At 42.8% G+C, this 12,234-nt stretch overlaps 1 protein-coding gene across 6 annotated transcripts in view; it reads left to right on the top strand.

Moving 5' to 3' along the window:
- The window catches only part of Rufy3 (RUN and FYVE domain containing 3), an 83,217-nt gene that overhangs the window by 63,999 nt on the left and 6,984 nt on the right, over nucleotides 1-12,234 (top strand). For 3 of the 6 annotated variants that reach the window (XM_038321483.1, XM_038321491.1, XM_038321499.1), the window contains exons 10-14: nucleotides 1,315-1,398; nucleotides 2,610-2,777; nucleotides 5,280-5,377; nucleotides 9,463-9,582; nucleotides 10,631-10,727. In XM_038321483.1, coding sequence (XP_038177411.1) covers nucleotides 1,315-1,398; nucleotides 2,610-2,777; nucleotides 5,280-5,377; nucleotides 9,463-9,582; nucleotides 10,631-10,727 — 567 coding nt within the window. Of the gene's footprint in view, nucleotides 1-1,314; nucleotides 1,399-2,609; nucleotides 2,778-5,279; nucleotides 5,378-7,084; nucleotides 9,241-9,462; nucleotides 9,616-10,630; nucleotides 10,728-12,234 lie in introns of those variants that run through there. The other 3 variants (XM_038321513.1, XM_038321517.1, XR_005284584.1) reach the window with 2 other exon arrangements.

Raw genomic sequence — 12,234 nt, 5'->3', positions numbered from 1 at the left:
GACAGAAAATAAATTAATAGGAATGGGTTAATTTAAATGTAAGAGCTAGTTAGAAGCAAGCCCAAGTAAGCTAAGGTTGAGCATTCATAATTAATAAGAAGTCTCCATGTGGTTATTTGGGAGCTGTCTGGTGGGACAGAAAACTGCCTACAGTATAGATTTGCAAACCTATTTTATATTTTTCAGTTCTGTCTTTTTAATTTTCTTGTTGTTATCCTTTGAGACAGAGTTTTACTGTGTGACCCAGCTTGACCTCAGACTTTTGCCTCTGCCTACCAAGTGCTGGGCTTAGAAGTGAGCATACCTGTGTCCAGCCTTAGGGAACATAACATGATGCTTTCAGCCCTGATAATGGCTTGGTGCCGTTACTGTTATAATTTATGACAGAATTACATTAGGGGAACATTCTAATTGATAGATCTATCAACTGTGTGCAGAGTTGCTTGTTTGTTTATGACTTCATGGCATCCTTCCTGGCTACTGCTAGTGTTTCTAGAGGTATAATGGGATTAAAAACAGTTTCCTATGTAGAGTATTAGTATTTGACTTTGAGGCATGGATATCATTAAAACAACTGTAAATGCTCAGAAGAATTTCATTAGTGGCTTCCTTCCTTTTAGCCAAAATATTTGGACAGTGACGTGAATTCTCTGGGAAAATAATGTAGTACCACCCACACCTCTGAACCAATTCATATTTTGCAGTGAATCAGGATATTGGGGTTTTGTGTTTTGTTTTTGTTTTTGAGCCATGGTCCAGTGGGACCCAAGCTGGCCTAGAATTTGGTATATAACTAAGGATGACTTTGAACTCCTGATCCTCCTGCTTCCACCTCCCAAGTGCCAGGGTTAAAGATCTGAGCTGTTCCCAGTTTTAGGAGGTGCCAGGGGTTGAATGCAAGGCTCGTGCAGGCTGAGCAGCCACTCTGCCATCTGCACTATATCAGCCCCTTTGTTTGTTTGCTTGGATAGGTGGGTGGGTGGTTTTGTTGTGTGTGTGGTCTTTGTTTTTAGACAGTGTTTTAGTCTGTACTACAGGCTGGCCTCAGACTCCGAGCAGTCTTCTTGCCAGGCTCCACGTGCTCAGACTACGGGTGTTGGCAACCATACACAGCTATATCAGTGTTTTCCAGGACTGAGGGGGCAAATCTTTACCACCAGTTTTGGTAACTCACTTTTAGGGTTTTTAATAAAGAGACAACAGATTTCCAATCCAACATAACCTTATACTCAATGTGCATTTCTTTATTGTGTTTGCAAATTTGGTGTCAAGTCTTTTAGTCCTTAAATATGTACTCTTCTTTACCTTTTCAAGGGTCCTAAACAAGACAGAACTGCAGAAGGGCAAGCACTGAGTGAAGCAAGAAAGCATTTAAAGGAGGAGACACAGTTACGATTGGTAAACTTCCTTAACTTCTAGTAGCGAGAAGCTGCAGATGTCCCATCAAAGTTCCAACACTCAATAATGTGCCCGTTTTTACAAACCCTCTGAAACTGTTTCTTGCTCTGCCCACTCTGCAGTATCTCTAAAAATGTGGAAAGTTGGAAAATGAGAGATGCTTTAATGTGTGCTTAATAAGTTACTTCAAGTTAAGAGCACATGGCAGAGGGGGTTGGAAAGATGGCTCAGCGGTTAAGTGCTCTGGCTGCTCTTCCAGGTTCTGAGTTCAATTCCCAGCAACCACGTGGTGGCTCACAAGCATCTACAGTGGGATCTGATGCCCTCATCTGGCAAAAAATTGTTTGTGCAAACAGAGGACTCATGCATAAAATGAATAAATCTTTAAAAGAAAGAGTACATGGCAGAAATTCAGGTTTTCTGCAAATAAAATCTTCTTAATGCGCTTCAAATGACTAACATTTATTGTCTGTATGTTTGTAAATTAGGGATTAAAATGTTTTCCATTAAAAGTATCCTAGAAATAACATCAGCATGTGGCAGCATGATTCATTTTTACCGTAACTATTTAAAGAGGGAACACATGATACAGAACTTGAAAGTTGTCATATGCTCGTATCACATTAAGAGATATGAAACTAGGTAAGACGGTCCAAGGTGTGCCCTGGGCACAGCCTGAATGTGGAAGAAAACTTCAGTCTGTATCTTTGTTCTGCTAAAGAATGCTGCCATGACTATAGAAGAAACCAGAGTCTCATAGTAGTGATGAAATTTCACTCGGTCTTACTGGCCATTCCCTGAAACTGAACTGTTACCCCAGGTGTCTCAGCTGTATCAAGAACATCCCAGCAAATGTTCTTCTTCTTAACCCTAGTCGTTGTTATTATTATTTTGTTTTATTCTGAGACTGGGTTTCTCTGTGTAGCCTTGGCTGTCCTGGAACTCACTTTATAGACCAGACTGGCCGCTAGCCCGTATATCCACCTGCCTCTGCCTCCCAATTGCTGGATTAAACGTGTGTGGATTAAACTGCCACCCAGCTCCTAATAGTTACTGTTAGTGTCTTATTAATTATTAGTCATTAATGTTTCTTAAATACCTTCTGCCAAAATGCTCAGCACTAAAGGTGGCCATCCACCTTTCCTTGTGAAACCTTACGGCATTTATATAATGGAGTCAAGAGTGTAAGCAGTTCATCTGCTTTGCGGCAGGACGTGGAGAAGGAACTGGAGCTGCAGATCAGCATGAGACAGGAGATGGAACTGGCGATGAAGATGCTGGAGAAGGATGTCTGTGAGAAGCAGGATGCCCTGGTGTCCCTGCGGCAGCAACTGGATGATCTCCGGGCTCTCAAGCATGAGCTTGCCTTCAAGCTGCAGGTAAGGGAAGATGAGGAGTAGACTCCCTGGCGCTCTCTCCCTCTCTTGCATTCTCTCTCCCTCTCTCCCTCTCTCGCGTTTTCTCTCCCTCTCTCCCTCTCTCTCGCACCCGTGCTGGCTAGTTTTAGGTCAGTTTGACACAAGCTAGTGTAGTGTGTCCCGCCACCCAGCCGCCGGCTAGCTTTACACCCGAAATAATTACACGGAAACTGTATTCTTTTAAAACACTGCCTGGCCCATAGTTTCAGCCTCTTATTGGTTAATTCTCACATCTTCCTTTAACCCATATTTAGTAATCTGGGTAGCACCACGAGGTGTGGCTTACCAGGAGAGATCTTAACCTGCGTCCATCTCGGAGAGGAGCATCATGGAGACTCCCTATGGAGACTGCCTGAAGCGTCTCCCCCACTCTACTTCCTTGTTCCCACAATTCTGTTCTGTCTACTCCACCTGCCTAATTCTCTGTCTCTTAAAGGGCCAAGGCAGTTTTCTTTATTAATTAACCAATGAAAGAAACATAGACAGATAACTCTCCTCCATCAAGCTAGTGTCTTTCTGGAAGAGGGAACCTCAGTTGAGAAAATGCCCTCACCAGATTGGCCCATGGACAAACCTGTGGTACATTTTCTTGATTGATGATTGATATGGGAGGGCCCAGATCACTGTGGGTGGTGCCACCCTGGGCTAGGCTGTAAGAAAGCAGGCTAAGGAAGCCAGGAGGAACAAGCTGATAAGCAACCTTCCTTCATGGCCTCTGCTTCAGTTCCTGCCTCCAGGTTCCTGCCCTGACTTCTCTTGATGATGGACTGAGATCTGCAAGATGAAATAAACCCTTTCCTCCCCAACTTGCTCTTGACCATGGTATTTATCACAGTATTAGAAATAGACAGCATCAAAATATGGGTTTCTGCTGGACAGTAGTGGCACACATCTTTAATCCCAGCACTTGGGAGGCAGAGGCAAGTGGATCTCTGTGAGTTTGAGGCCAACCTGGGCTACAGAGCTAGTTTCAGGACAGGCTAAACAGAGAAACCCTGTCTCAAAAAACCAAAAAAAAGAAAAGCAACAACAACAAAAAGAAAAAACCTGTGGTTTTCTCTTTCTTTGAGATTTATTTTTCTTTTATGTCTATGTGGTCTGTGTACTCATGTTCTCAGCGTATCAGAGGTGTTAGATCCCCTAGAACAGGAACTAGGAACTGTCAAGGTTTATGAGCTGCTAAACTGGGTGCTGGGACCCAAATTCAGGTCCTCTGCAGGCACAGTATGTGCTCTTGTTCACTGAGTCATATCTGTAGCTCAGAAGAGGGGTTTCTTTTCTTTTTCTTTAAATACTCATTTTTATTTTCTGTATATGGTTGTTCTACCTGCATATCTGTCTGCATGCACCATATGGACGCCTGCCTGCTGCTCACAGAGATCAGAAGGTGTCAGATCCCACTGGAACTGGAGTTACAGGTGGTTGTGAGCCACCGTGTGGGTGCTGGGAGTTGAACCCTTGTCCTCTACAAGACCAGCAAATACTCTTAACTCTCAAGACAACTCTCCAGCCTGAAATTTTTTTGAAGATTTATTATGTACACAGTATCTGTCTGCATGTATTTTTACAGGCCAGAAGAAGGCACCAGATCTCATTACAGATGGTTGTGAGCCACAATGTGGTTGATGGGAATTGAACTCAGGACCTCTGACAGAACAGTCAGTGTTCTTAACCTCTGAGCCATCTCTCCAGCCCAAATAAGGGTTTCTTAATGAGATTTTTGTGCACATATTTATCATTGAACACCGTTCATATTCATCCTCAAGTCCCTTCCTTGTCTCACTCCCTCTTTTTACTGTTCCTTTCCTTTATATATTAAGCAAATAATGTGTATTTAAATCTAGGTTCCACACGAGAGGACATGTGATATCTGTCTTTTTCTTCTTTCCCATTACCCTCTGTCCTGTTGTCCCCCGTTCCGCCATGGGCTCTCCTTCTCCCCTTCTAGTTCTCCTTCTACCGTTATATTGTATTTTCCCTTCAGATCATATTATCAATATTAGTGAGTATATGGGCAACACAAATTAGATTTGGGGTATTTTTTCTTTTGGGGGGGAGGCAGAAGAGTGGAAAAGTGGAACCTGGAAAGAAAGGGAAGTGACTGATTGGGGTGCACTGTGTGAAATTCTCAATAATCAATGAAAATATTATGTTGGAAAAAAGTTACAAAGATTAGAATAATAATATAAATATTTGTATCCTATAATTTCTGCTCCACAGCTTAGCATGTCAGCTGAATTGTAAATTGCATTAGATCTTTAATGGACAGATAAATCAATGGGCCTTCTGATACTGTAATAAACTTCATTTAATAATATTTATTTTAGCAAAAATGCTCCTTGGCTTTCTTTTTCTACTTAGAAATTAACGATACACAAATGTAGAGCAGTTCCATTTACTTCCTGTTCGCCATTATGATTAAACAGATGTGTGCTGTAAATCTTTATAATTCTCTCTTACCAGAGTTCAGACCTAGGAGTGAAACAGAAGAGTGAGCTAAACAGCCGCTTGGAGGAGAAGACCAATCAGATGGCCGCCACCATTAAACAACTGGAGCAAAGGTAAAAGTGCTGTTTCTGCATCGGAAGTGCTGAGAGTGTTCAGAGAACAGAAAATAGAAGAGTTTATGCAACATAAATAAGATATGTTGGTTAAATTTTATCTGTGTGTGTTCCATGACGTTCCGAAATATTGTTAAGAGTGGTCTGTCTAATGAGCAGGCTAACATGGATTGAGTCTCATATCCCCGCAGCTCTAGGTAGAGAACTACAGGTGCCCAGAGCTGGGCATCCTGTACCAAGTGGTCAGTTGTAAAGTCATGCTCATGCAAGCAACACAAAATGGACTCAGCAGGTTGTATTCGTGTGTGTGTGTGTGTGTGTGTGTGTGTAAAGTAAGAAAAAAAGGCCATGTGTTGGAAGTAAGAGGGACACAGGAAAGGCTGGAAGGAGGAAGGCAACAAATTATGTACTTATATTTTAAGTTTTAAGGTTTTTTTCTAGTGGTCTGCAGATAGCGAGTTCCAGGTCAGATTGGGTTGAAGTGTGCGACCCCATCTAAGTGGACAGTGTTTGTAGTTGTGGGGTTTGTTTTTCACTGAGGTCTTTAGACATCTTCACGTTAGGTGAGGTGGGGATTCTGAAAGGCAGGTGTCCTCCAAGTATTGACTGTGACTTTCTCTCCCATCTTCAACTCCTTTCTCTAGTCTCTCATCTCCTCCTCTTTCTCCTGAGTACTTGTGTGGCTTTCGCTGACGCCTCCGCTGTCTCTCTCACCTCCACCTGTCGGTTGGGAGTTTCCCTCTTCCACTCAGTCCTTCCCACAAGTACTTGTCTTCCTGTGACATCACATCCTCTTTCTCCTTTTGTCTGAAGTCACCCCCTCCCCCGTACCTCTGTAGCAACAGAGAAATGTCTGACTTCACAGTTCAATGCATTGTAGCACCCACGATCATCAGCCATTTCTTCCGCTAACCCCTGCTCATCACCTTGTTATGCCTGAGCAAACCTGAGCCCTGTAGGCCGTGCTTTCTGCTTTCTCATCCCTCTTGTTCTGATAGTTCCACCAGTTCTGCGTGGTCCCTCCCCACTCCCTTCTTCAGGTCCATTTTTCACATGAAGGTTCAAACACCACCTCCTGATATTGGCTTCCTCTGGTACCTCTTTCCAGCTAGGACTGGGGCTTTGTATCCACCAATCCCATCCTGCCTGGCATCTCTCGCTGTGCACCTCACCTTGTAGTCTCAGGTCTTCTCAGAGTGTGAGCTCTTTGCAGTTAGTTAACTAATCGTTCCAGTCCTGTCGCAGATCTGTCACAGTTCTTGAATGTATATGGCATAAGCTGATGTATGAATGAATGGATGGGTGAATGGGATGGGTGACTTCCTTCAGCTGAGTCTTCGCCAGGGAGGCGAGGCCTGAAGAGCAGAGCATGTTAGTGTTAACACTGAAGCTAATTGCACACTTACAAATGAGGCCGAAACTTTGGCATGGTTGGTCCTGCTATCACTGATAGATGAAAATAAATCCATTTCTATGGCAGATTATCCAAGTGCTTGCTCATAAGCACTGATATTTTATGATTTAATAAATTGATGTCCATAAGTTGTACTTTTGTAATGTTTGAAACTATTTCTCAGTGATTTTGACTTGGCAGTTAAGGCCAACAGATTGATGACTCATCTGACTGATTTTCTTGCTGTCTTTGTTTCCTGTTTATCCATTTTCTCATTACCCTTCCAACTCATTTTTTATTTTTATTTTATTAAGTGAAAAAGATTTGGTGAAACAGGCAAAGACCTTAAATAGTGCCGCAAATAAACTGATCCCAAAACATCACTAGACACTTCATAGATGGTCGCCTCTCAAGTCTGATGTTACAAAATAACTAACTATAAGAGGAAGAAGTCGGAAATTCCTACATTTAAGTTCTGATTCTATATAAAAAAAAAAGTCACCAAAAGTTGACCTTGAATTTGTTGGACTTAAAAAAAATTAGTTCGATACATAAGTTGGGTTTTATTGTTGTTGTTGCTGCTATTATTTTCTCCCCCAGAGTTAGAAATTTTGGTATGGGTTCCTCATTAAATACCAAATAAACTTTGAGAAATATTTCTGAGTTGAACAATAAATCAAAAGACCCATTTTCAGGAAGCCTGGGGAACAGAAGCATTGTACATGTTTCCTTGATAGTGATCAGACTCTGTAGGTGGCCCATGTCCACATCAGTGAGCCTGTTCTCTGCCGTGTAATGCGGGCAGGTGTCACCTGGGGACCTTGGGCCTAAAGTAGCTCTGTCTCTTAGACTGTAACTCCTCTTCTCTTGCCTTGTGTAGGTTTAATCCCCAGCCCAAGAAAAGTACTTAGGATTTCATTACACTTCTATTCTCAGTAACCAAGACTGCTTGCAGTTTCTTCTTCCCTTAGTGATTTTGGACAAAAAACAGCATCCTTGCATTTCTTTAAAGTACTTAGAAGCAAAGTAGTAATTAGGTAGCTCTAAACGTCATAGTGCGGAAGCTGGGAAACCCCTCTTGACACGCGTCACCTCTACCTCTGCCCTTCTCTGTCATCCTCCGTACTACTTAGGTAGCTCAGAGAGAACACTTTAATACAAATACGATTTTCAAATCTACCCTGCTTTTTTTCTCCTGGGATAGAGAGGCCACAGTGCGGTCACGACTTCCGACCTGCTGTCCTTGCCTGGAACACTGGCCCAAGAGCTTCTATCACCTTTTTTGTGATAGATATTTGCTAAAGGTTCTAGTTACTAAAAACAAATAACTTTAGATGAGAAATAAATAATGCACTGGCATTGGTTAGTATCAAAGCAAAGATCCTCAGTAGATAGCCACAGCAATACTAGCAGGGCTTTTTTTTTTTTTTTTTAAGTGACTGCAGAGCTAACCCTTTCTAGGCTCTACATTGTAAATAATTCTATAAATACTTTGATTTAGAAAAAAACTATTTTTGATTTGGGGAGGCAGGCTTTTATATACATGAGCCTTTACTCCATCCAGTGGGTTTGGCACAGTGCCTGGGGTTTTGTTCCATGTTTTCTGTCCCTCCTTTTGGCATGCTATGTAGCATTGCCCCTGCTAAGAGAGAAGCAAAGATAATTCCTTTGCTTCAATTTTTTTTTTACCTTCTTGGCAAACCATAATTAAGAGTGTAACCGAGTGTGTGTGCTTTTATAGGTCCTCAAAGGGCCGGTGTTAGAGCCAACTTAATGGAGGATCCTTAAACTCATTTTAATTCTTCTAATTTTGCACCTATATAAAAAGCCTCCTATTGCGATCTGCTGCTCATCAGCCTTTTATGGTGATGAGTTGCTTTTTACATACACATTGAAAGAGAATAATCAAACCAATAAAAGACTACATATAGCATGCCTATAAATTCTATTACAGAAAGCCTCAAATATTCCACCGTATAAAAATGATCCTTTATAGGTGCAAAGTTATAAGACATTTAGAAGAAAGCATCCATAAGAAGCTTCCAGAGAGTATGGTCAGGAGTCTTAGGAACCCCAATGCTGAGTGTTTTACTGCATGGTCACAAACCCTGTGATAGAAGTGGAAAGGGCAGACACAGCCAGACTTTCAGAGAGGCTTGTCCTTGTGGAATCGTGAGAAGCTTGGGTAAGGGTTGCTAGAGATTGCCCTCCAGCTTCGTGTGGTCAGGGAAGGGTCAGGAAATTGTGATAACCCCACATGAGAAGGCAGCTACGCCTGCACCTTCAGCTGTATGTGGAAGGCAGAAGGATAACGTCCCAGCCTGTTAGGAAAGAAAGACAGTGGCTTCGACATAATTGACTGTGTACTTGAGGGTGGCTCTGGATATGGATTTCCAAAAAGCGATGTCTTCTTGTTGATCACCTAATGGCTGTAAACTGTAGTACTAGAATAAAAAAAAATAGAAAATCAGCTTTCCCTCTGCCTGGTTCACCTTCATCTTGCTTTTCTTTAGAATTTGTTTCTTCTCCATCTTTTTCCCCATCATAATTTCTTCCTGTGTCCTACATTTTTTTCTCCCTCTGTCTCCCCATACTTTATCCCTTGGGTTGTTTTATTTTGTGTTTGTGAACTTGGTCTTCCTCCCCACCGTGGCTTTTGTTTTTATCACAAGTTCATATGGCTCACATTCAGATTGCGCCAGGCTGAGCGAGGCCGCCAGTCTGCCGAGTTGGACAACCGGCTCTTCAAACAGGACTTCGGAGAAAAGATCAACAGTCTGCAGCTGGAAGTGGAGGCACTCACCAGGCAGCGGTGAACAGGGGCAGCTTGACCAGCAGGGTGGTGGTGGGTACTGCACAGGAGGGTGGTGGTGGGTACTGCACAGGAGGGAGGCTCAGCAGCAAAGAGAAAGTCAGGTTTTGAGCCACCTAGGCTTGATCTCTCCAGTGTCCTTCACAAACAGTGGGAACTCAGAAAGCGTCACATGGCTGAACAGTTCCAAAATCCACTCAACATTATTTTATCAAAGTTTCGAACTGACTGCTAGACATGGTGGCACAGGCCTGAAATCTCAGCCGAGACAAGAGCCCAAAGCCAAGTTGGGCTGCACATAGTGACACTCTTGTCTTCAAAAACTAAAATAAAAAGAGAATTTGAGACCAAGTTCCCAAATATATAGTAATTGATATCTAATCTGATTTTAGTGATAATGGTTAACATCTTCTGAATTTCTACAGTGTCTTGTATATGTTTCATAACACTTCTTATTGCCCCTGAGATGGAGTGACAGCTTAGAGGGGTGTAGTGTGCCCAGTTGACACTAGTAAGCTAGTAAGTGACTACAGTATCCCTTTAAAAACCTGTTTCTCTGACTAAACCCTAAGTATTCTCTCATGCCACCTGTCACGTTGGATGCACTTTGGTGCTGAAGCCACTGACTGCAAACGAGGGAGTCTGGTGGCTGAAAAATAGAAAGCGACCAGGGGTGCTCTGGGGACGGGGTGTGTGGAACTGAGTAGAGAACTATAGAGACCAGCAAACAGCTCTCGCTCAGTTGTGGTATTAGTACATTGTCATCCAGATAGCTGCAGCTCTTCATTAAGCATTAGTGTGAAATGACTGACCGCTAAAACTGGCCACTCCTAACTTGCATTCTGAATTGCCAGAAAAAGAGTAGACGTGTAAGCATTACTAGCTTCACTGTGTTCTGCTGTTTTACCGCTTGGTTGTCCATATATTTCTGGTAACTTTATCAGACATTAAAACTTAATTGCTGAACTTTAAGGGAAAGTCTGGTATTCTTTAGAATATATGAATATAGAAATCAGAATTTTCATCCTTTGTTCTCTCACCTGACTAGGACTCAGCTGGAATTAGAACTGAAGCAAGAAAAGGAGAAGAGGTCACAAAACAGGGGCACCCCAGGAAAGGGGGCCCAGAAGCCGGAGCCCCACCCAGTGAGTGCGTTTTTTATTCAGGTGCTCATTCCACCTACATCTTACGGCCTAGCCTCATGGGTCCAGCGGGTCTTTCACTGCCCACACGCTTAGTTCCTCAGGTGCACAGCAGGCAGACATGCTTAGTTCCTGTGGGAAATAGTATGTGGATATACTTTGTTCCTGTGGGCCACAGTGTGCAGACATGCTTAGTTCCTGTGGGCCACAGTGTGCAGACATGCTTAGTTCCTGTGGGACACAGTGTGCAGACATGCTTAGTTCCTGTGGGCCACAGTGTGCAGACATGCTTAGTTCCTGTGGGCCACAGTGTGCAGACATGCTTAGTTCCTGTGGGACACAGTGTGCAGACATGCTTAGTTCCTGTGGGCCACAGTGTGCAGACATGCTTAGTTCCTGTGGGCCACAGAATGTAGACGTGCTTAGTTCGTGTGGGCCACAGTGTGCAGGCAGCAAAGTGAGCTTTTCAGATCAGAGGAAACTGTGATCCTGAGCTGACCTCTAAGATGATCTTGGACTTGCTCTGCTCGAAAAGAAAATGACTCTTTTCCTTTGAATTGTTTAGTAAAACTATTCTGGTATCATCGTAAATGTGTTGACAGAGGTTTCTGTCCCGCCTGGTCCTGCAACCATTCATCCCAAAGAAACACACAAAGACCCACATTAAGTATAAACTGGTTGGCCTATTAGTTCAGGCTTCTTATTAATTAACTCTCACATCTTACATTAACCCATAATTCTTGTCTGTGTTAGCCACGTGGCTTGGTACCTTTTATTAGTGAGGTATTCTCATCTTATGTTCTCTGCATCTGGGTGACAATTGCAGACTGAGCCTTTTCTCTTCCCAGAATTCTTCTGTTCTGGTCACACCGCCTATACTTCCTGCCTGGCTACTGGCCAATCAGCATTTTATCAAACTAATACAAGTGACAGGTCTTTACAGGGTACAAGACCATTGTCCCACAGCATAAATGTGTTTCTTGGAGTCCTAATTAATACTGTTTAATATGGTATAATAGCCCCTCCTAACCCCAAGTTTCCCTTCAACAGAATTTCCTCAGCTCTAGGTTTGTTTCTTGGGACCCTCAGTGTCATATGGATTTCAGTGGGAATATACACAAGGAGCTTCTTTTAGAAGGAGAAGAAAGTAGAATTACAGAATAACATGTAGAATGGTTAAAGAACAGAATGGAGCTTTCTGTGTAACAGTCTTGAAAGTCGCTAGCACCTACAGGAGTGAGGAGCCACACAATCATCTCTGGGACCAGGAACAGGGCCAGCCTCTGGAAATGATGCAACTTAAAAAGCATGAGACATTCCTGTTCTATTCAGGAGCAAGCACCTTTGTGTGTATTAGCACATACAGCATAGGGCATGCAGTATAATTTCTAGAGAACTAACTGCTAATTTGCTGCAGAGCCCAAAGGAATGGTAAATAGAACTGTGTTATCTAGTGCACACTGCTATTTGAAATGTGCAGAAGCACCACTCAGTGTGTTCTTCACTACTT

The sequence above is a fragment of the Arvicola amphibius genome, chromosome 1 (genome assembly GCF_903992535.2).
Source record: "Arvicola amphibius chromosome 1, mArvAmp1.2, whole genome shotgun sequence".
Classification (NCBI taxonomy): Eukaryota; Metazoa; Chordata; class Mammalia; order Rodentia; family Cricetidae; genus Arvicola; species Arvicola amphibius.
This window is presented reverse-complemented; position numbering and strand designations above follow the sequence as displayed.